General features: G+C 40.1%; 1 protein-coding gene and 1 pseudogene across 4 annotated transcripts in view; both read left to right on the plus strand.

The window, feature by feature from the left end:
• Window positions 1-24,641, plus strand: part of ST3GAL6 (ST3 beta-galactoside alpha-2,3-sialyltransferase 6) — a 64,844-nt gene that overhangs the window by 29,162 nt on the left and 11,041 nt on the right. For 3 of the 4 annotated variants that reach the window (XM_004593234.3, XM_058661786.1, XM_058661787.1), the window contains exons 3-7: window positions 5,756-5,855; window positions 8,223-8,300; window positions 11,910-12,013; window positions 13,175-13,238; window positions 24,366-24,461. In XM_004593234.3, the coding sequence (XP_004593291.1) occupies window positions 5,767-5,855; window positions 8,223-8,300; window positions 11,910-12,013; window positions 13,175-13,238; window positions 24,366-24,461 (431 nt within the window). In that variant the 5' untranslated portion in view covers window positions 5,756-5,766. Of the gene's footprint in view, window positions 1-3,076; window positions 3,203-5,755; window positions 5,856-8,222; window positions 8,301-11,909; window positions 12,014-13,174; window positions 13,239-24,365; window positions 24,462-24,641 lie in introns of those variants that run through there. The other variant, XM_058661785.1, reaches the window with a different exon arrangement.
• Window positions 1,192-1,295, plus strand: LOC118758919 (U5 spliceosomal RNA; annotated as a pseudogene).

Below are 24,641 nucleotides of genomic sequence, written 5' to 3' on the forward strand. Positions count from 1 at the left end.
TTAATATTATCTATTATATATTATAATAGATATTAAGTATAGTAAATGAGTTTACATATATATATATACATACATATACATTTAAAGTACTGGTGATTTTCTATAATGTATAATTTAAAACAAGAGTTCTTGAGGTTGGATGAATCTCAGTTTGAATTCTAGCCACAGTTGATATTAAGCAAATCTGGCATGGTGATGGGTGGTAGTCCCTCTGTTCATTATCATATGGATATAGTCTGAAGGGTATTTAGCAAGTACTTAATACAACATTTGTTATGTGATCACTTTGTTGGATGCGGGAAGACCCTGGTGTTTAAATAAGGCTGCCAACCCCCTGCACATTTTGACTATCTCATTAGTAATAGTGGTTGCTCTTAAAAGAATAGGAAATGAATTGAAGACTGGACTATTTTTTTTAAAGATTTATTAATTTTTATTGCAAAGTCAGATATACAGAGAGGAGGAGAGACAGAGAGGAAGATCTTCCATCCAGTGATTCACTCCCCAAATCACTGCAGCGGCCGGTACTGTGCTGATCCGAAGCCAAGAGCCAGGAACTCCCTCCAGGTCTCCCACACGGGTGCAGGGTCCCAAATCTTTGGGCCGTCCTCGATTGCTTTCCCAGGCCACAAGCAGGGAGCCGGATGGGAAGCGGGCCTGCCAGGGATTAGAACCAACAACCATATGGGAACCTGCTGTATTCAAGGTGAGAACTTTAGCCACTAGTCCACTGCACTGGGCCCAAAGACTGGACTTTTACAGCTGTCACTAAGGAGTCCTGTTTTCTCAGTGAAGATTTGGGTGGTATTGAAATGTATATATCTGAAAGTACAAAGTTTAGGGTGCCCATGGGACTGGACCCCAAAATCTAGACATTCATGTGCTCATAGAACTGGAACGTCTGTTGTTGTTTTGTTCACATGTTGATGAGGTTACAGAAAACAATCACTCATTAGCAATAAGTACAAATAAGAGGGAAGGCAGGATATGAGATCTGTTGGGCACAGACAAGCTTGAGTGCATGTCAGTGCCAGCTAAGGACCAGTGGATGCCTTAGCAGATGAGGGCCAGCAGGGTCATCTTAAGGGTGTGGGAATGATGCATGAACAGGACACCTGACTAGGGGATACAGTGTGGCTTAATTTAGCAGCTACCAAGAGATTAGATATTAGGTGCTCACAGGGCAATATGGAAATCAGACTCTGAGAGCGAATAAATCTTTCGCCTTTTACTAAAGATTTCCGTGGAGAGGAAATCAGACTCTGTTCTTTTCTAATTGGCACAAAGATGCAAGTTACTGGCTATTGTTTTTGACATAAGCATGCTCTAAATGTGGAGATGTAGTGGCAGAAAGATAAGGACATTTGGTAGTGAGGAAGTGGGACCTTGACCCAGAGAGGATGGGGCATGTTTAAAGTTGTAGTTATTAAAAAAGTGGAGATTTGGCTGCAAACTTCTCAGGGGCTTTTGAGAAAAATGAAGCATTGGAAAGGTGATGCAATTTAAGGCCCTTTGGGGCATGTATTTGGCTCTGTGGTTAAGATGAAGGGATGCCCAAGGACTATATTGGAGTACCTGGATTTGGTATCTTTTCTGACTCCTCACCCCATCGTCCTGCAATTGTGGCCCCTGGGAGGCAGCAGCTGATGGATGAAGATATTGGATTACTGCCACCCATGTGTGAAACATGGCTTGAGTCATCAGTTCCCATTTTTGTCATGTCCCAGCGCTGCATGTTGCAGGTATTTAAGGAGCGAACCAGCAGGTGGAATAGCTCTCCCTCATTCTGCCTCTCTCTCCGTCTCTCTTACACACACACACACACACACACACACTCACACACACACACACACATACACACGAAAAACAAAGAAAAAGCCAGCATGACTTACTCAGATCAGGTGGACTAGATGCCCATGGTCAGCATGGAATCTACAGGAGTCTGACCTGTTAAGCTGCTGGTCAAGTGCTCTGTAGGCTGCTGGTCAAGTGTTCTGTGTGGCTGGGCCTGTAGGTGGGCATCAGGGAAGCCTCTCAGCCAGATCAACAGGAAGTGGGAACAGCGGAGCCAGGCAGGCTGGGTCTGTGTCTGCTCAACACTGGGAGTAGAGAATGGTGGGCATGTTTATCCTTTGGTGTTTACAACACTGAGCTACCCACAATGTTTTTCTTCTTGAAGAATAGAAGAGTGTTTCCAGAATTATTGTTGAGCATGCTTTTATGCTTTTTTTCCTAGCTGGTTGAAAAAACAAACTTTTTTTTTTTTTGAGAAAACATTAAAAGACGCTGAAAATAAAAATGTGGCCATTTTTAAGTGTCATTCTTAGGGGTTGTTTAGTTTCTTATATAAAGTTGTTGGGAGGAACTGGACTGGAAAGAATAGTGCCAGGAGTAGCAGAGGTGAATTTTAGCAGAGCTGGCATCAAAAAGATCAAAAAGTCTCCAATGTGACAATCTTTAGAATTAATACCTCTTAAGGAGCTGATGTGAAGAACAAAGAAATGTTTTATAATGTTTAGTGTGTTATCAAAAATATGAGCCTGTGCTTACATGTAAAAGTTGTCAGGGGGCTGACTGGTTGGTGGGCTGCTATCTAACAGCTAAGGTGTGAGTTCTGGTTCTGCTGCTGGTCAGCTAGAGAGATGGGCTTTTCTCCAATGGCTAGTTTCCCCATCTGGAAAATGGGAATTGTAGTTTCATTACTTTCCTTCCAAGGAGGTTATCAGGATGACATCATATTCTAAAAGTATCTGTCACATGCCTTGACACATACTAGGCATTAGTACAGGCTAATGATTTGGATTAGCCATTGTTGATGGGCATTTGCCACCTTCTAGTTATTTAGGAGAAAAGGATTAATACAAAGCAGCTGGTTATGGAGTCGGTAGCTTTTCCTTTCCTGGCTCTCAAATGTCAGTGTGGCTTCAAGTCAAATTGGAGGATTCTGTCTAAATGCTCACTCAGGGCCAAGCAGAGGCTCAGGAGTGTACGTGTTGGAAGTTCCCACTTGGTACCGACCCTTGAACTTCTTGTGTCACCTGCTCTTGAACGGTATCTGATCTTGAATGCTATCTGAATTTCTGCTTCTCAGCATGGCACCTTAAAGGCAATTTTAGATTAAGACTCTCTCTTTAGAGTTCCCTAGTGCCTTTTATCTCAAGAGACAAAATGACACCAAGAACAAAATCCCAAGAAAGAAATGGTAGGACCTTATGTCAATTTTTGTCTCTCTTTGACCATGTGATCTGAGATGATCTTTGTTTTTTTCTCTTTTCAATTTTCAAGAGGCAAATGAGCCTTAAATGAAGTGATAGTCATGTCAACATTTATGAATTCTAGAGGAAGGGAAAGGATTGCCCACTTGGCATGTGTAGATTATTCACATGCTGGGGTTCACATCATAGTTTCAAATGAAGTGAACATTGGACCTCTGCTGCTCTTTCTTTGCCACACTACTTATCTATAATTTAGAGAAGAAATGGCTTTGCGACACAAATTTTGTACAAAATATTTTTGGGTCCCTTGATTTTAGGAATGTTTACAGCTGAAACATTGTCATGTTTTATGTCAAAATTATGTAGCTTTTCGTTTGGTTACAGGAGCTCTATTCAAAATCCTTATGTCTTGCTTCCTAAGGATGTGCACCCAAGTTAAATTCAAAATAGTCTTCCTTGGAATTCTTTAGCTCAAAGAAAAGTGGCCATTCCATTTATAGAATTATATAACGAAAGAAGTCGTTTATTTGTGCAAGCATCTTCCTGTGAGAAGGCAGAGGATCCATACATGTTGATTACAAGGATATCCTTGCTGGCCCTCATCTGTTTTGCAGTTTGATTATCAAAGCTTTAAAGGGCTCATGAAACATAGGAAAGTAACTGAGCTTCCTAAGTTTTTTTTACAAGATATATGTAATGGCTTTTCAAGGGTGGTTTTATTTTAGTTTTTAAAGGAAAAAAGGAAGAAAAGGAATGTCCTGGTATATTTTGTTTTCAGTTAAACCACATGATTAGTGAATCAAAAACAAAACACAAATCTGGTTTCCCTGTATCTCCATGCTCTGTGTAATAATATAAATAACCTAAAGCTTGTGTTTTAGAAAATAAAAAGGCAAACTGAATTGTAAGCACTAATTTCTTTCTCTAGACCTTCCTAAATATATTTTGAATATATTAGCAGGTTGCATCCTTGTTTTACATTTGCATAATTGATGTTATTCTTAGTGAAGTGTTATATGAGCATTTAGACAAGTAATTTGGTGATTGTTTTGACTGGTAGTAAACTGCCTTCCAGGAAAATCTAATAACTTAAAGAGATAAAGGGTGTGCACTCAAGGTTGGAAGAAAGAAACTGATTTACCCGAGACCTCACCCATGCCTACTCTGGCTTTAGGCTGTGAATCATATTTTCTGATTTCTAAAGTATTAACTCTTCCCGCTATATACTACAGTGAAAATGTGTATAAACTGAAGTTTTATTTTATAGCTCATGCGTTTATATGCTTTTTCAGAATGTAACTTTCATGTCTAAGTAATTTATAATATGGCTTGCAGTTGTGGTGACTACCTTAAACTGTAGGAATAAGCAACAGTTCCCAGCAGGGAGGAGCAAGGAGCAGGCTGTCAGATAATCCTGCAGTTCTGGACTGTCTAGCCAAGAGTCTCTACCCTTAGCATTCTAGAGGATCTCACTTCTAAGACTGACCAGCACAATTGGGGCGTGTGTTTAAGAAAAAGCTTCCAGTATGATTAGCATAGGAGTGTCCTACTAAGGAAGCCAAAGGAGTGGTTGATTTTAAAATTGCCATTTGAATTTACAAATGAAAGGAGGCAGCATTACATAAAATGTTATGTACTCACATGTGCTAGCCTTATCTGCCCTGATGAGGTTAATGGATGTGGGTAGGAGTGACATAAGTAGGGCACACAGTGAAATCATTCAGATGAACTAAAAACTTGAGGCAGGCAGAGAGATGGAAGGTTGGTAGTGGAATCATATATTGTTTGTTGGTTGTAGTTAAATAGCATTTGAAAGTAATCTTTGAAGCAAAAAATGGAATTAAACAAGTATGTTTAGAAGATTTAAAAATTGTTTTCCATGATCAAAGAACAATTAACAAACACATTCTAAAGCGGGTTGTATCCATGTTCTTGCTTCTTTCAAATATACAAAGAATGATGCTGTTAGTTTAATATGAAAAATATCAGGCAGTTAGATGTCTATACCATGCTGAAATTAAAAAATGAAAATGGTGCATCTGGAAGTATAACAGAAATTGAGGATATGAGAGAGAATTTTTAGTAACTCTTGAAATTTTCAAAGTTAGAGGAGTCATTCAACTTATGGTGTATAAACACTGAAGAAATGTGTGTATCGCCAGGTATGTACTGTCTTTCTTTTGAGCAGGAGAAAATGAATATTTGGCACTGTTTCTGAAGAATGTTTGAATATGAAGCAGATATGCAAAATTTCTTTCTGGAAGATTTTTTTTTTTCTTTTCTAATTTAAGGAAGTAGCAGGGAAACTCCCAGCTTTAAAACTATGGAACTGTACATTTTTGTAAAACACCTTTCATGTTGTGTTGAATTCACTGACATTCGAAAAAAGGTTTTTTTTCTACATAGTATATGTAAAATTAGAAACTGACATCGTTTCTTCTCCTTCTATGTATGTTTACTCACTAATGTTTGTACTTGAGTCACTGTATACTCTACCTGATAGTCTTCTCTTGTCTTTGGACTTCCATGTTGTATTTCAGGCCAGCTAGCCATGAGAGGGTACCTTGTGGCCATATTTCTGAGTGCTGTATTCCTCTATTACGTGCTGCACTGTATATTATGGGGAACAAACGCCTACTGGTAAGTTTCATTTTGCTACTTAAATGTAATTCCCATAAATGTGTGTGTGTGTGTGTGTGTGTGTGTGTGTGTCTTTCATTCTCTCTCCCTCTCTCTCTCACACACCACACACATTATATTCAAGAAACCTATTTAAAAAGCCTCTGCAATTGTCATATTTTGAGTTTTCTCTGGGTTTCCCTTATACAGCGAAGAGTTAACATTCTGTAACCCTAAAGCTAGTATTTCACAATTTAAAAACTGATAAGCAAGACTTCTTTTGATTGTCCAGGGAAGGGATAGGATCAACCATTTGTCGGACATAGCATTGTCTATTTATGTGGTTGTTCATCACTTAGAACTAATGGGTAATTTTACAATGCAGTGGCACTTGGCTTTAGAGACAAGAATACTTGGAGAAGAGATTATTGATAAAATACGGGCATTGCCTGTAGTTTCCTCTGTTTAAAATACTTGGTGAATAGTAACATATATCTTTTTTAAATAGCTTTGACTTACAGCACCACGTTTGGAACTGACGAGGCACATATAGTTTTATTGCAGAGAAGACAGCCCCAGTTTTCTTTAGCCTTCTTATTGTGAGTCTTTTGACTAAGAAAAAAACAAAGTGTTTTGATGAACTTTAGGTCTTGAATGGGTGGTAGTACACAATGAAATCAGAATGAATCACGTGGCAGCTTCCTGTCTTAGACAAAGGGTCAGTATTCTTTGCCAGTGTTTCAATAATAGATCATGCATCATGTTTTTAAAGTTGTGCTTACGAGATAAAAAAAATTGATGTGTTTGCTTTGCATTTTAATTTTGTCACTACTTGATTAAAGATAATTTTAATGCTTTTCCTGGGAGAGGGTTAGGCAAATGGGCAGAAAGTTCTGTATTTTTATTTAAATGTCTGGTTACAGCCCTTAGAAGTCTGAGTATAGCACGGGGCTCCATCCCTGCATCTCGGTCACATCCTGCTTCTGCTGCACACTCAATAGTGGAAGACATAAATAGAAGTGCAAGCCTTTCAGAAGTTTACTAGATTGTTGCTTTCCTATAAATCTTATTGTTGGTCGCAGGGGAAATGATAAAGAACATAATGAAAAGGGTCTGAATTCAGCAGTCTTTTGTCATCAGATTTTGAGGACTGTCCAAATGAAGCTAACACATTACTCCAGTCACAGAAAGTACCGTGGGAAACCATCCCGCGAGTACTTCTGGCATAAATTTGTATCTTTCAAGCTTATTTCAGACAGATAATTACCCTTTATGGGCAAAAAAAAAAAAATCCAAAATTGCCTTCACAATATCCTAAAAGCTTGTTTTTTCTTAAATGATATCAGGAATCAAATAATATACTTCAGTTTTTGCTCTGGAGATAATTCAGCTTTTGTGGCTCAATGTATGGGTCTGCCATGTTTGTGCAGCTTCCTTACAGATACATCACGAGGTCCTTGCCATTTGTGATAATTGTAAAAGAGGTTTCCCTGCATCAGGAGTCCATTAGCTTTATGCTTAGACATGCAGCACTTTTAACCATGGGTTATTTTGTACACATACACGCACCTGTCACATAAAAATACAACAGAAATTTTGTCTGCCCAAGCAGGGTTTAGACTACTTTCTCCAGTTTGAATCCTGATGGTAGAAGAGCATTGATCACTTTTCCTTTTACATTGATTATGAAATTGATGATCATTAATAAGTTCTTGCATTAACTTTTTTTTGTTTTTACAAAGTCTGGATCCTGCCTCCTCCACACCCTTCATTTATTTTTATGATTGTGCTCTGCTATGTTTGACAATACTCTTAAATTGTGGAGACAAGTACTCCATTCAAGAGAATCACAAGGGCCTAACCTGTGTCAACAAAGCAGAGACAGAAAGAAAGATTCCAAGTAGTGTGACAGGTGGAGTCTGCAGGATCACAAGGCCAGATCTCTGGGCTCTGTTCAGGACAGGTGTTTGAGTGGTGGTTAGTGCTGGTAGATACCCCCACATGTGACACAGGGCACCTAAAGAGCTGGGTGCACTTAGGATGGCTTCTCGGGTTTAGGGTTTCCCAGGTTTTCGGAAGCTTGGTGTGGCTTCAGTGGTGTGTAACCCTAGCCTTCCCTCAGGGCCCCTTGAATCACATTCTTTGTGTCACTTCTGGGTCACTGGGCATCTCCACCTACCTCCGGTCCCTTGCCTTATGTTCCTGAGTCCTCATGTGTGTGCTGGACTAGGAGGAGGTCCTGCCAGATCTGAGAGGCTGCTGCAAGGAGCTTTATTCTCAGGCTGAGGAGCCTCTCCTAGTGGCACTTGACTGGTTCCCAGGGCATTCGCTTCCCTTTGGGCGGGCTGCCCGGCTTGGTTTCTGACTCACACTATTTTTGTCTTGTAGGGTTCCACCTGTGGAAATGAAGCGGCGAAATAAGATCCAGCCTTGTTTATCAAAGCCAGCTTTTGCCTCTCTCCTGAGGTAAAAATACACAAGACAAAAACCAAACAAACCAACAAACTCCTGTGGCATACACAATGTGCAAACTGTTTTAATCAGTTTCCGTACTTGTTTAACTTATCCCTGTGATTCATCGCACCATAAAGAGGACAGCCCATGTTTATGGAAAGGCTTGGATATCCTGTCTCTTGCTGTGCTTTCAGTTAGAACTGCATGTGTTTTAAGAAAAGGCACTGAAGAACTCAATCAGACCAGTGTTCTTTTCACACAGGTGGGATCAGAGAGAACTGTTTGTGTATAATCACAAAAAAAAAACACCTGCTTTTTAGGATTTGAATTTTTTTCTCCTTGTTGTTCCCAAGTTAATTTTTACTTTGTGGCTTCTTACCCTTTGCCTCTAGGTTAAATTGTGTGCCTAGAATTTTTCTCTGACCTTTTACTGACTTTTAATGAATTGTGTAGAATGTAAATAATCATTGCACATTGTGGTTGTCAGTCCTTGCAGAGAATTTACACTTCTGACCACAAAAGCTCTTTTCCTCTGTCCCTTGGCTTTGATAAATTATTGATGAAAATGGTTCCATATAACAGGAGGCAAATCACAATCTAAATTGGGTGTGGTTAACTGTGTAAAATCGGTAAAGTTGTTTCTGCGTTTTTCCACTAAGCATCAAGAATTCATATTCTGTTATATAAGCTCATGGACATGAGTAAAAGGAAAAAACAACACATGGATTTCAAACATTTTTAGCACCAAAATAAACTTTTATTTCCATTTTACAGCACACTTTGTGACATCCTCTTGGAGTACTGCACCTGTCTGCGACTAGTTCTTAATGCTTTGGACCAAGTGATTCCTTTAGTCAGTCAGCTGTCTGGATAAAGGCCACACTCGAGCTGTGTATGATTGCAGGACACCATAGCTGCTTGTCACCAACCCTGGATGTGTGTACGGTTACGATTGCTAAATGATGGGAAAGATGTTTCATTAATTTGTTGATTTATTCATTTATTTTACCTTCTCTCTCTCTCTTTTTAAATTTTTTTTTTTTTTTATTGGAAAGGCATATTTACAGGGAGAATGAGACACAGAAAGAAATATCCTCTGTCCGCTGGCTCATTCCCCAGCTGGCTGCAATGGCTGGAGCTGAGCTGATCCGAAGCCAGGAGCCAGAAGCTTCTTCCAGGTCTCCCATGAGGGTCCAGGTTCCCAAGGCTTTGGGTCATGCTCTACTGCCTTCCCGGGCCACAAGGAGGGAGCTGGAAGGGAAGTGGAGTAGCCAGGACACAAACCAGCGCCCCATATGGCATCCTGACTCAAGGAAGGTGAAGACTTTAGTCAGTGGGCTAGTAGGTCAGGCCTACCATCTGTTATTTACTTTGGAACCACATGCTTGTATTTCTAGTAAGAAAGACATTTTTTTTTTTACCTTTTTCTAGTTCAGATACTCTGCATGCTATTTTAAAAAAATTACTCTGATCATGACACAAATCCATTTCATGTGACACATGTGAGTTATGGACTAAAGGTGAAAATGCTACTTTAGAATCAAGACACTCTTCAGAACCAATGTAACTTTAATGAGCGAAGATTTTCTTTTTTTGAAAAGGCGTTATGCAGGAATGCTGAGCAGGCTCCAGTTTGAGTCTGGCTGATTTGCATTTGTCATGTGACCAGTTTGAGGGCCGACCTCTAAAATATGCTCCTTTCTAAGCAATATGGGAGAACCAGTGACAATCAGGAGAGTTTCAGCAGCTCCAAGGAAGTTAGTTTTTGGGGTTTGGTTATCTCGGATTCAGTTTTCTCTGTAGAACGGAGAGGCTGTTGAGTCTTTTCTCAACCCTTGTCGTGTGGCCTGGTGCTTCCTCTTGCCAATGCAGAGACTGAACTTGAGCCTCAACATTGCTATACCAAGGACTGTTTCTAGGTTGGCTGGATCCTTGAGCTTTCCATCATTCACTATCACAACTGGATTTGTGACATACACCACATCTCTGGCAGGGAGAACTGGTGCTTGAAATGAAAGCAGAGTTAACTCTTAATTTAACTCTCAAAATATTAGACTTCTATGGCTTGCACAAATCCAGTGACCCTTGAATGACAAAGCAAGGACAAAACTGGTATTCTTTTACCTTTTCTCTACTGCTATTTGTTTCTGGTTCATCATTGAGGCCGATGAACCTCAGCATCACCCTGGTCTCTACCTATAGGTTTTAGACTTAAGAAAGTACAAACCTGCCTTGAGAGGATAGATGGTACCACATGTGGGGGCTGTGGTAAAAAGTAGCTAGATTGGCTCACAGACAGATTGGGGCTGGTCCAAAGCCAGGAACGAGGCATCTCCAGTGGGTTTCTCACATTGAGCAGGGGCCCAAGCACTTGGGCCATCTTCTTCTGCTTTCCCATGCACATCTTCAGGAAGCTAGATTAGAAGTGGAACAACTAGGACATGAACCAGCATCCATTTGGGATGCTTGGCATAGCAGGCTGCTGCTTTATAATTGTTATGCCACAATGCAGGTCTCTTTTCTTTTTTTTCCCTATTTCACTGTGATCTTTATATAAATGTGTTTCCCATTGTTACAACAAAATACTCAAGGGGGCTGGGGCTTGATTTAGCTCAGAGTTTTGGGGGCTGAAAAGCCAAATCCCTTAGTGCAGGTTTTGGCAAGCACCCCTCCCCTCTCCTTGCTGGGTCATGTTTTGGCAAATGGCCTAAGAGCAGCTGGTTGACAGAAATCCAGAGAGTGGGGGAGGTTAGTCCTGCTGTACTGTAACGACTCTGGCAAGGATTACTTGGGAACCCACAGGAAAAATGTTAATTACTTCCCAGAACACCGTTGCAGGTGTGCTACCATGAGCTTCTTGAGGTTCTTAAAGATTTTACACCTCTCGCATAGCTGCACTGGGGACCATGCTGCCAATACAGAACTCATGGAGGATGCATGAAATTATTGAAGTTTCTAAACATTTGGCTTGAACTTGAAATTGATTTAAGCACTGGGTAAACTTGTGTTGCCTGCTGGGGGTGTGACAAAGCTCTAAAGGTGAGAAAACCCACCTATAGTACTGATTTCGTCAAACTCTGTCCCTTGTGGAGAGGGCAAGGACAATGAAGACAAATGCCATCATTCTTTTCTTGAGTAAATCTCAATAGTAGGGAAGAGGTGAAGTCTAGTCATACGTTTGGACTCTTGGATATATTTTTGTTTTTACAACTGATACAGGATTGTACAGATGATTAAGTTTAGAGATTGCTTCAGGTTAGTTCATGTATTACTAATTCTCCTCATATATGGGACTATGAGTTTATCACTTGGTATTGGATTATTTTTAAATTTTGTTTTCATTCCCTGAGGTGCAATCCCCTTTGGTTCCAGGGCTTGGAACCAAAAATTACACATTCTATTCCATGGACTATTAAATGCTGTCTAAAATTATTTTAAAAAATTCAAATTTACATTTTTATTCGAGCAATATGAATTATATGCTGCAGTTCTGTTTTTAATTTTATGATTTAATTCCATAGGCTCTGGGATTTCCCTTACCCTCCCCCCATTTCTCCTGCGTTATTTTCAGTTGTGATTTTAAAGCATGTGACTCGCTGTTTCTCCATCCTACGTTTGCAGGTTTCATCAGTTTCACCCTTTTCTGTGTGCTGCTGATTTTAGAAAGATTGCTTCCATGTACGGTAGCGATAAGTTTGATTTGCCCTATGGGATAAGAACAACAGGTCAGTAGTGATATTGTTACTCTACGTTGTTAATGTGGAGTGGTGTTTGAACGACTTGTTTATATGATTTTAAGGCTTTTGATTCCTAGGGAATTATGTTTTTAAATATAAATCTACACTCATTTGAAATAATTTTAGCCATAAAGAAGGTGATTTTTTTATGTTGTTGAGAAACTGCTTTTTACTTCAATTCTGTCACTGTGTGATAAATGAATTTTGATGCTTTACTGTCAGTTAGAATTAACATGGTGGCCCTGAGCATTAATTCTACACCCATCACCAATTTCTCCTCTTCAGCTCCTTGCCTGTAAATTTTATTTCGTCAGAGAATCCTAGCCTTCTTTCTGCTAATTTATAATTGATTGGCCCTACATAGCTTTAAGTCCTAGATTTTTATTTATTTGAAAGGCAGAGTTACAGAGATCTCTTCCATATCCTGCTAGTTCACTCCCCAATTGGCTGCAATAGCCAAGCCTGAGCCAGCTCCAAGTCAGGAGCCTGGAGTTTCAAACAGGTCTCTCATGTGAGTGAAAGGGGCCCAAGCACTCAAACCATATGCTGTTGCTCTCCCAGGCACATTAGCGGAAAGCTGGAGCAGCTGGGACTGGGAGGAGCACCCATATTGTTTGCCAGCAGTGCAAATGGTGGTTTAATCTGCTTTGCCAAAGTGCTGGCCTCTATTCCAAGATTTTTGGGAGATCTTAACGCCCAGATTATGATGGGTTTGCAATATGGTGATACAGTGTGCTTATTCAATTGATCCTAGGATGTTTTCTGTTTGCAAAATATTTTAAAAACACAAAAGTGAGCAATTTGATAATCTAGTTGATTTGAACTATTTCAACTGAAGTTTTTAACTTCAGTTTCAGAATGTTCTCACAATGTTAGTTTTGCAATTATTTTGTAATGATTATTGTCATATTAAGCCTTTATTTTAGGGGGACGAGGATTGGGAAGTGTCCTTAGAACATAAGCCATTTTGAATGTACCATAATACATAATTGCAGTCATATCATTGGTATTTCACAGAGCAAATCAAATGTGGCTGTGCCATTTGGAAATGTGTGGAGTGGGGAGAAAGCACTGTGGCTTACTCTGTCCCTGAGAAGCCATTTTGTTTTTATTGTCTTTCAATTAACAATATTCCATTTCTCTTTCTAGCGGAATATTTTCGACTTGCTCTTTCAAAACTGCAGAGTTGTGATCTCTTTGATGAGTTTGACAAGTGAGTTTGTTTCCTTGCTCTGTCTGATTTGTTGTTTTGGGTAAAATAGTTCAAAATACACACCCCAAAAGATATAAGGTGTATCTGTTCAGTATAATCCTGTAGTATTTTTTGCATAACTAAAACATTGAGTAGTTCTGGAAGAACACTAGAAATACGTCATCCAGTGAGTTTAGAACTTGTATAACTGGTTGGCTCAGAAGTTTGAGGAGAATCTGGATGATGAGCTGTCCTAAGTAAGGACAATTTTAATCCATGTTCCTATTTTCTAAGCTGTTACTACTGAAGAATTAATTCCCACCTGCTGTTGATGACCTCCCAGTACCCCTTCAAGGGCTATTTCCATACCTGCCTGTACATTCTCCGCACTATTCATAGATATTCTTTTTGGTTCGCTTGTTAACACTGGATTTGGGCAGCATCTTTTTCTTTCTATTCAGAGTTGTATTTGAATGTAGCAAATAGCTTGCTCATAAATAAATTTTCTGATTACAATTTTAATGTAGTTTTTACAAAATTTTTCTCTCAAGTGAATCCCAGGGAAATCGAATTGCCAAAGGAAGGCTTCAGAAACCTTATGTTAGAGGCAGATTTATCATACAAGAATAAATTACATTATAATATTGCATTCTAATCTACATTAGAACATGGGTAGTGGGCCAGGCCAATAACATGAACAGTCTATTGGTGTCAGGTATTCATTACAAAGGAAGATGGCAGAATTTCAAGTTTTCCTAGAGAGCAGAGGTGCTGTTTGGTGGATACTGAAGTTAGGGTAGGAGGTCGAGACAGGAAAATAGAGATGGAATTTCTAGAACAGAGCAGGAGGGGATAGCATTAGTTAGTCCCAATTTAATATTTTTTTTTCCTGTCACAGATTTAAATGATTAAAATGGGCACTGTATAATATGTCTTCATTTCTATTTATTATAATTTGTAATTTAAAACTATGCTGTCCACCTAATCAATTTCAGCTTTATCAACAGAAACCTTGTCTTTTTTCCAACTTGAACTTTTTTGTTGCTCTCATTTGTAGAATATTATTTTGTACACTTTTAATTTGGACATCATGTCTATTCTCTATAATTTTGTAAACAGAGAAACTGAAGCTTGCTTGGTAAATGGACACAGTTTATTACAACTGGTGAACACCAGTGCTAGGATATTAACCTAAAGAGTTCTAACTCCAGTATCTGGAGTTAAGAACAGTAATGGGTTTTTCTTCTATATTTTCAGCAAGTTTCTCAATTATCTGTAAAGATCGTGGCCCTGTAAATGTGACCTCCTGTCAGAATGCTTGAGGGTATGTGACTAGAAGCTTCCTGCTTGCCTGGCTTCTATTTTAGAATTAGACTGTGCTTTATTTAGTTGCCTCCAAGTGCTTATCCATTCATGTGTGCCTTGGCCAGGCTATTTCCTGTCTTCTTGCTGACTTACTCTTGTTGTCTTCCCTCCATTCCCATGGCTCAAAGTGAATCCCTCCTGACTCTTCACTATTAACCTATGCCCATTTCCTAGCATTAACCATATTGGGAGATAGTGGAGTGTAGTTGGTGAGGAGGGACTGAAAATTGTGCTTGAATACATTACAGTCCTTTGTCTGAAATTGCCAAGAAAAAATTTAAGTGGAAATAAATGCAAGCCAGAGGTTCTATACAGAGTGAAAGGCAGGTATTCCTGTAGTGTCTCCAGTGAGTGAGCCCAGTGCTACAGGGTTTTCTGTGTCATATTTATTGAATTGTTTGGCTTGTGTATATATATCCGCTAGAGATTTCAGAAAGACTATTTTGAAAATAGATATGGGCCTGGTGAGATGGCTCAGTGGCTGAATCTTTGTCTCTCATATGCTGGGGTCCCATATGGGTACTGGTCGTGTCCCAGCTGCTCCACTTCCCATCCAGCTCCCTGCTTGTGGCCTGGGACAGCAGTGAAGGATAGCCCAAAACCTTGGGGCCCTATACCCACATGTGGGACTTGGAAGAAGCTTCTAGCTCCTGGCTTCAGATTGGCTCAGCTCTAGCGGTTGTGGCCACCTGGGGAACGATCCAGCAAACAGAAGATGTTTCTCTCTGTATCCTCTTCTCTACAAAATTGCCTTTCCAAAAAACAAAAAAATAAAAAACCAAAAAACCCAAATCTTTTTTAAAAAAAGATGAATATGGAAATATTCTGTTTGTATAACACTTGAATTTTGGGAAGGATTAATATTTAACACTAAATTTTACCTACATTTATTTTGTGTATTTTTTTAAGGCTTGTTTTATTTTTATTTGAAAGAGAGAAAGAGAGACGCATCTTCCATCTGCTGATTCATTCTTCAAATGGTCATAGCAGCTGGAGTTTCGCTAGTCTAAATCCAGGAACCTGAAGCTGCTCCTGGGTCTCCATGTAGGTACAGAGGTCCAAGGACCTGGGCCATTGTCCGCTGCTTTTCCAGGTCATAAGCAGGGAGCTGGATCAGAAGTGGAGCTGTTAATACCAAAATCGGCACCTGTATCGGATGCTGGTGGCTCAGGACCATTAACCTTCTATGCTCTGGTCCTCATATAGGTAACTATATTTTATTTATTTATTTATTTATTTATTTATTTTTACTTTTTTTTTTATTAATTATTATGCATTATGTGACAGTTTCATAGGCTCTGGGAATCCTCCCACCCCTCCCCACGCCCCTCTCCCCTGGTGGATTCCTCCACCTTGGTGCAGTATTACAGTTCAAATTCAATCAAGATTCTTTCCTTGCAAACATATACCAAACATAGAGTCCAGCTACTTATTGTCCAGATGGGTTGAACAGTTTCTTGGGGAGACCATTTCTGGTCCGAAGTTAGAGCTGGTAGAATATCATCCCAGTCAATTAAGAGTCCCAATATAACATTAACAGCAATTTGTAACATTATGGAATTGACATGGTTTTGCGTAACCAGTATGTTAAAAAAAAAACCAAAAAACAAGTTCTTAACCACAACCTATGATTTGCTCATTGACATTTCAATTTTAGTTTGTATACAGGACCGGCTGCTATATACCTTAAAATGGCTATAAGGTAGCATTCAGCTGTCTCGTGTCTATTTCATTTTAGTGGTAACTATATTTTAAATCAGCCATTCTTCATTTGTCTGGTGACTAGCATGTAATGCAAATTTAAAAAATTATATTTAATTACCTGTCATTCACTTTAATTAAATATAATTACCTAGGTAATTCACTTCCAGTGAACCCCAGAAAAAAGAATATGTTAAAACTGGTTTAATATTGCCACTTACTCAACACAGTTTGTCCCCTAAGTGGCCTTTGTGAATCTCCGGTTTTCTCCTCCAGACCCGGGAAATATGCACAGAAAGAAAGATGTCTGAGGACAGCGTTTCTTAGGCAGAAAATTTAGACTCCCCTTGGTTGAGAGACTCCTACTTAAGGCCATGGCCTGTGGCTTTGGCAACAGGAGGGAGCCTTGTTAGCATAAGCTGGCTGGCTCTTTATCTGTGCCTAAAGGTCAAAGACAAGGGATTGGGGTTGAGAGAATTGGCAATTAGCTTGTTCAATCCCTTTTGCTTTTATTCTGCACTCTCCACTGATGTCTATGTAACTCCTGGCCTTGTTCCTTGTGTGGTCCTCCCCATCTGTGCTCTGGAAAACACTTGGCTTGCTTTTGCATAGTCACTAAGCAGAAGTCTTTTCCCTAAATTTTATTTTCCCTCTATCTTTATTTCTTCTGGAAAGTTTTAGACATTTTGTTGTTTTTCATCTGAATTCTTGAAGATGCCACCAGTTAAAAGTGCTAGTGTTTTGCAGATAGCATGACCAGTACACATGAGGCCCTGCATTGGAATAGATCCCACTGTGACAGGTATAAAATAGATGATTTTCTCTTTCTCCAAGTTCTCAGGTATATGATGTTTGCAGGTTTCCAGAACTGGCCCAGGGTCATCAGTAGCTGCTTGTCTGCTGTGTCTCTGCCAGTCCTTGGCATTCACAACTTCCTTTGTAGGGTCCATGGCAGTGGTTGGAATTCCATGAGACACACCTATGTTCTTGCTATCAGTGACACGGAAAGGGGGAAGGGCCTGTCCACATGCTCTGAAATGTACTTCATCCTTCTTTATCACATGTAATACAGAATCACATGTAATACTTAACATCCAGTGACACGCTGGAGCCAGTTGACACCAACTTGAGAAAGGAGCACTGCTTACTCAGTGCTATCAAGGTAGATGCTTGAAATTGGTCATGATGGGAGTATTTATTTATACCATGGAAACTGGCAAGTACTGGAAATCAGGGCTTTCCTCATAGTTACTCCAGAGAACTTGTTGGCAAACATTTACTGGAAACTGATTACATGGTATTGGTTAAGTGTGAATCACAAAGCTCCACCTAGCTGAAGTATGGACTAAGAAATTAGCCCTTACTGCAGGTGAGAGAATAAGGCATGAGACCTGAATTCTAGAGAGATCAACAACAACAGCATAAAGCAAAGAACTCAGGTCTTTTCCCTTAATTCTCCAAAACACATCAACATGAGGCTGTCCTGTTTAACAGAATCCACTAAAGATATGGATGTTTTAAGGGAATTGTGTCACAAAAAGTAATGCTTTTCAAATCCTCACTCCATATGTCATTGCTTTCTCACCAGTAAGAGCACATCCTCTTGTCATCCGGAAGCCACAGGAAACCTGAAGCACAAAATCTTTGCCTGCACTTTAAAGACACAGACTGTTCCCCAACCTCCACAGCACTGGAGTCTGAAGGCAGGCCAGGCTATGCAACAAGTGCTGCGGTCCTGGAGCATAGGTGGTTGTACAGTAACTACACAGAACGGAAGCACCTGTGTCAAGTCGCTGCTAGAGGGATGTAGACACTTCCTGGTTAGTTACTCATGTAGAATTCATTATGTCATCAACAGCAGAGTTGGATCAAATTGGTTATCAGGAACACCCCCTTGGAAAATGTAAAAAAAGAAATTAAGCGTCAGCAGTATATTTATAGAAAGAAGTTTTAATGCCACAAGGAATATCAATGTCTGTGTTGCTATTCTGGATGTCCTTCTGTTGCGTAGTTTCTTTACACTTCAGTCTTCCTAGCAGAAGAGAACTGGCATCTCAGGGAAGGTTGTGATCAACAGGGTGAGTCACATGGAGTGAAGATGCAGGTGCAGCCAACATCTGTCTTCTCGCATCTGTTGTAGTCAGGTGTCTGGTAACATTGGCTAGAGGAAATGGTCATCTGCTCAGTGAGGAGCAATGTTCAAGGCTTCCATGACTCTCTTGCTCCACCAAAAGGAAAGCACAGTAATCCTATCACTAGGCCAAACTCCCAGAGAATGGGGGAGCCAGAACTAAAAGCCAGGTCTCCACCCCCAAGTCTCTTGCATTGTGTTTTAGGTCTTCTGGGTACAAGCAGTAATCTCCTAAACATGATTTAAACAAGTGAGTATTTACCGTGCCCCATTTTGCATAGCTGTCTGGTTCCTGCAGGCATCCTGCTCAGGGAGTCACACACAGCAGTTCATGTAACTCCAGGGAGTGCCAGTTCCCTACAAAGTTGTTTGAATGATGCCTCCTAAAGTTGGACTGTGCACAACATCATCATCTGTTAGAGTCGCTCTGGTAGTGGGGATGAATTAGTGGCTCAGTGATGTCAGGCCTGCAAGGTAGCTTTTCTGCAATACTTGTTTCCCCTGAGTTTCAAGATGTATAGGTGAAAAAGAAGGTATCAACGATTGTTTTACCAGTGGCAAAATCTTTCTAAAACCATGCAGCAAACTTTAAGAAAGATATTTTTAATGTATTTTTATGAGAAAGGCAGATTTTACAGAGAGATGGAGAGACAGATAGGGAGATCTTCCATCCACTGGTACACTCCCCAAATGGCTGCAACAGCTGGAGCTGAGCTGATTTGAAGCTGGCAACCTGGAAATTCTTCTGGGTCTCCCACATGGATGTAGGAGCCCAAGGACTTGGCACTTGTGGCATGCTCCATGCTTTCCCAGATCACCAGCTAAGAGCTGAATTGGAAGTGGAGCAGCCAGGACACAAACCAGCACCTCTATGGAATGTCAGTGCCCCAGGGTGGAGGATTAGTCTCCTGTGCCGCTATGCTGACATAATGTTCTATTTCCTGTAGTTACATGGTTATCCCCAAACCAGTGACTGGCAGCAGAAACAAGCTTACCATTATAGGCTTACAAAGGCAGGACTCAGCTAAACAAGGTGTATGGCGTAATGAGTGTGAGAAACATGGTTGGTAGGGTGTACTATGCACTGTCACACTCAAGGGGACCCTGTGTTTTAACATGTTTGTTGCTGGACAAAGAATAAGTGAATACCAAAAAAAGTTCAGAAGAGGCGATCCTCTCTCAGGAACGGCTCGGGTTGACCTTCTGCACTGATGGTGTTGTCATTTCCCTCTGGAGAGCAGGGACCCTTCTGACTTTTTCTAACTCTAACAAGCGTGCCTTTCACCTTTCACCGGGGGAAAGTATAATCTCTTACCAGAGCTATTTTAGCAGCTGGCAGATTTTCCATTAACAGGTTCAGCACTCTGGAATTATTCTTTTTTCTGGGTGAGCAGGTTTGGGGGCACGTGCATAGACTTACCTGTTGCCAAGAGGGGGGGAGGAGTTAACGGGCACATGCTTCTTCAGACACAAAGTGAGAGAATTACCTCCACACACTTAGGGGAACAACCAAACCCATTTCAGAATACCTGTGAATCAGGAAGGGATTGAAGGTGACACAGAGATGTGACAGTAGGGACTCAGAGTTCAGTGCATGAAAATTGTGTTAATTAAATACGATGAAGTTAAACAGTCATTGAAAGGCCACTGATAGTCACTGTTTTACACTGTAAGGAGGCAGGGGCCTACAGGAGTCCAGGCCAACGGAACTTCCCCAGGGAGAAATGAAGAAAGCAGTGAGTTGTGAGGAATGTGGTTTAAATAGTTTATTTATACCATTTCATATTTTCCAGATCCATGGTAGAACCACAGGTATTAGTTGTAAATATGATTGGCAATTAGTCATCCTAGGGCCATGCTCAAAACGGCTTGTAGCATTAAATATGATCCTCATTATATGCCATATATTCTGCTTTGGGGACAGGTATTTCATTGAGATTCTGGAATAATAACTCTGGGCATATCCTGGTGGCCAGCACATGTACTCTTTGGCCCTGTATGTGTGTGAGTGGAGTAGTTAGAGCTGATGCCTGGTGTCCGATTAAGGACTCCTGGGTGAGATGGATCATTGGGCCTTTCAGTCACCTGGGCTCTGGGCAGAGGGCTTATTCCCTGTACCAGGGAGTAGGCTGGCCTCCATTGTGGGCAGTCTGTCACCACTATTCTAGATATTTCTCCCTCACCCCATACAGGTTATCTCAGAGGAATGGTTATTTTTCCAATCCTTGTCTATTCCCAACTGCCACCTCCCCAATCTCCAGGCTTGCTCAGTATTCCCTGCCTGGAAATGGAGCCAGTTTAAGAGGTTCAGCCTCTCTTTTACATGACACGCTGACCTGGAGGTTAGGGAAAGGTCTTGTGAGCTGAGGGTGTGGGAATGAACACCCTGTTGGAGAGCCTTCCTGGGAGGGAGCTGGCGAGGATAAAGGCCATCACACCCTGAGAAGAGGACTTTTGAATGTTTAACAATATTCCCGTCTCAACCATGGCCTGAGAGAAGGAGAATCTGAATTGGTGTCCGGGAATTGGAGTTGAAGTCAAATTGATAGAGATATTATTTTCTTAGTTAGAAACAGATGGGTTTGGAACATTAAACAACACTTCCGGAACAAGTCCATGATGGGAGGCTTCTAGCACATACCCCAGTTCCCAGTTCCTTTACCTCCTGGGAAACTAGTGATAATTGTCCTTGTCTGATGAAGTAGAAATTCATATGTGGAACTCACTCTAATATCTGAGAGCTAAGAACTCCCCTTTAAATCTGTTTAAAGTATTTTTAAATTTGTATTGCATCTTAGAGATGGGCTATACAGATTATTCATTAAGCTGATGCTGTACCAGTGCAGAAATGTGTATGTTGTCTTTTCTTAATCTGACAAAGCCAATGCTTCACTCCTCTAGAAAGTTCCTGAATTCTGTAGGATTTAAGGTTGTACAGTATTTGTTTTGTTAAAGTTTTTTATCATTCCCATTTTAGTATATGTGCTGCCAAAGCAAGCACTGTACAGTCTTTGTAAGATTTCGCTACTTCCTAATTTGCTTATTTTGTGTTTCTTAGGGAGCACTGTTTTTGTTTGGACTTTTGTGTTACAAAATGACAACTTCAACAAACTCTTTTATAGTTTTGTTCCCTAGAGGGAAAGCATATGGCCTATGTTTGTCCTTTCTCTGGGCCTGATCTCTCAATGCTAAGAGCTGGTGGACAGCTGGACGAGAGCTTTGTTTGCTGAGAGCAAAATGATATGGTTTTAGGCAGATCCTAGCCAGCCACAAGAAGTTCCCCTTTGTATTCCAGCTTAAAGTTCTTATTTAGTAATCTATGTTGAAGTTCATTTTTGTAGTGGTTAAGTGCCAACCACCAGTTTGTGGTATTCAAGTGAACTTGAAAAGAATACAGAAAGTCACACTTTCCCACCAATTTCAAATTGTCCATCTCTACACTTAAAAGATGAAACAGAGCCAGAGTTGTAATCTTTAAAGAATGTTGAAACGCTGTCAAAAATATATATGAGGGGATTTCAAAAAAGTTTGCGGAAAATGGAATTAGTGGAAAGTTTTTGTTTTTGTTTCTTTAATTTTTATTTTTAATTTTGAATTCTATGGTACAATTCTGTGGAGTCTGGGATTTCCATCTCATGACTGTACCCATATTATTACAATAGTATAGTCCTTCATAAGGAGTTGTAATTCTATCAGTCTGTTATTTAAATGTGCCCCAACACTGCTGGTACAATGTCAGACAATCCATCAACCCATGGTCTAGATATGTCCAACAGTTTCAAAGGAAGTCCATCTTTGATTTGGAAGTAGGGATGCATGTTGCATTGTGTCTTCATACCGTGATATGGTAGTCTCCATTACTCCATCACTATACATTCCAAGCTGCATGATGGTTTCCTTATATTAGAGAAAATATATGGTATTTGTGTTTTGGGATTGGCTTATTTCACTGAGCATAATGGTCTCTAATTAGAATCATCTAGTTGCAAATGGTATAATTTCATTCTTTTTAATGGCTGAGTAATATTCCATGGAGTAGATTACCACAGTTTCTTTAACCATTCCACTTTGGATGTGCATCTGTTTTTTTTTTTTTTTTCCATGTCTTTGTTATTGTTGATTGTGCTTAGAAAAGATGCCAAAAGCACAGGCAGGCAAAGACAAAATAAACAAATGGGACTACATCAAACTAAAAAGCTTCTGCACAGCAAAGGAAATGATCAACAAAGTGAAAAAGCAACCAATCAATGGGAGAAAAATTTTGCACACTACACAACTGATAGGGCACTAATATCCAGGCTTTATAAAGAGCTTCAGAAACCCAGGGACAGAAAATTAAAAAAAAAAAAAAAACTGAAAAAATGGGCAAAAGAAATTAACAGACTTTTTTTTTTTAAGATTAATTTTATTTTTATTACAAAGTCAGATATACAGAGGGGAGGAGAGACAGAGAAGAAGTGGAGCTGCCGGGATTAGAACCAGCAACCATATGGGATCCCAGCACATTCAAGGCGAGGACCTTAGCCACTAGGCCACGCCACCGGGGCCAACAGACGTTTTTGAAAAGAACAGATTCAAATGGCTAACAGACATATGAAAAGATGCCCAGGCTCTCCAGCCATCAGGGAGAGACAAATGAAAACCAAATTGAGGTACCACCTAACTCCAGTGAGGTTGGCCTGTATTCATAACTCTACTAACAGGCCTGGTGCGATAGCATAGTGGTTAAAGTCCTCGCATTGCACGCACAGGGATCCCATATGGTCGCCGGTTCTAATCCTGGTGGCCCTCCTTCCCATCCAGCTTGCTGCTTGTGGCCTGGGAAAGCAGTCAAGGATGGCCCAAAGCCTTGGGACCCTGCACCTGCATGGGAGACTCAGAGGAATAGCTTCTGGCTCCTGGCTTTGGTTTGGCTCCACTCCAGCCGTTGTGGTCACTTGGGGAGTGAACCATTGGATGGAAGGTCTTCCTCTCTGTCTCTCCTCCTCTCTGTACTTCTCTGCCTTTCCAATAAAAATAAATAAATCTTAAAAAAAAACTTTACTAACAACTCCTGCTGTCATGGATGTGGGGAGAAAGGTACCCTCCACTGTTGGTGGGAGTGCAGGCTAGTACAACCACTGTGGAAATCAGTATGGAGAGTGCTTTGAGAATTGCAAATAAAGCTCCTATATGACCCAGATATCCCACTCCTAGGAATATATCCAAAGGAAATGAAAACTGCATATGATTAGGGGGTCTGTAATCCTATATTTACAGCAGCACAATCTACAATAGGAAAGTTTATTTTAATGAAAAAGTTTCTAGCTCTATGCACATTTTTTATTGGACACATATATCATGAATGGGACTCTGATATGCATGGATTTCAAGAACATTTTGCATGAAAATACACTGCAAATTTTATTTTCTACAGACTTTTTAAAGTGCCCTCATGTGTAATGTAACATGCTTTGATTAATATCAACACAGAGAGGTGAAGGGCTACTTTTTTTTTTTATTATTATTCATTGATTACATTGTATTATGTGATACAGTTTCGCTGGAACTGGGAATGAAGGGCTACTTTTATAGTCTACATCCAAAGGTTCATTTCATCTCTCTGGAGTTTGACTTTTCAATAACATGTGATAGTTTTCTGAGCTTCCTGAGTTGAGCACTTGGAGTACCAGGATGACTTATCTCAGGGCATAGCTATGTGACTCAAATGTGTATGAAATGATAAGTTAATAGTTGCTGACATGACAATATGTTTTTACAATCTGTTATTTATTGGGTTTCACATTTTTTTAGTACATGTCAAGATTTATATGTCACAATAGGTTCTGTTTTCTCTACTTGTGCGACCAGTGAAATTTGGCATTGAGTTTCTGAAATTAGGACCAAGTCTTTGGATTCATTCCATTTTGTGAAAGATTGTTCAATTGCTTGCTTGTCTATTTGCTCAACAGTGTGCCATGTAAAAAGTGTGTGGTGGTTGGTAATGGAGGCATTTTGAAGAATAAGACATTAGGAGAAAAAATCGACTCCTATGATGTAATAATAAGGTAAATGTATTTCCTGTTTGATAGTCTAGACTTGTTTCTTAAAAATATGCGTTCCTGCCTTTGTACAGCTGTGTTATGAAAAGAAGGGGAGTTGCTTGAATTCATTATGAACTTAACTATGTAAACTTTTCTTCTGCTTGTTGGCTACAATTAGATCCAGATTTCAGATCACTGATTTAG

This window comes from Ochotona princeps, chromosome 3, assembly GCF_030435755.1.
Source record: "Ochotona princeps isolate mOchPri1 chromosome 3, mOchPri1.hap1, whole genome shotgun sequence".
Classification (NCBI taxonomy): Eukaryota; Metazoa; Chordata; class Mammalia; order Lagomorpha; family Ochotonidae; genus Ochotona; species Ochotona princeps.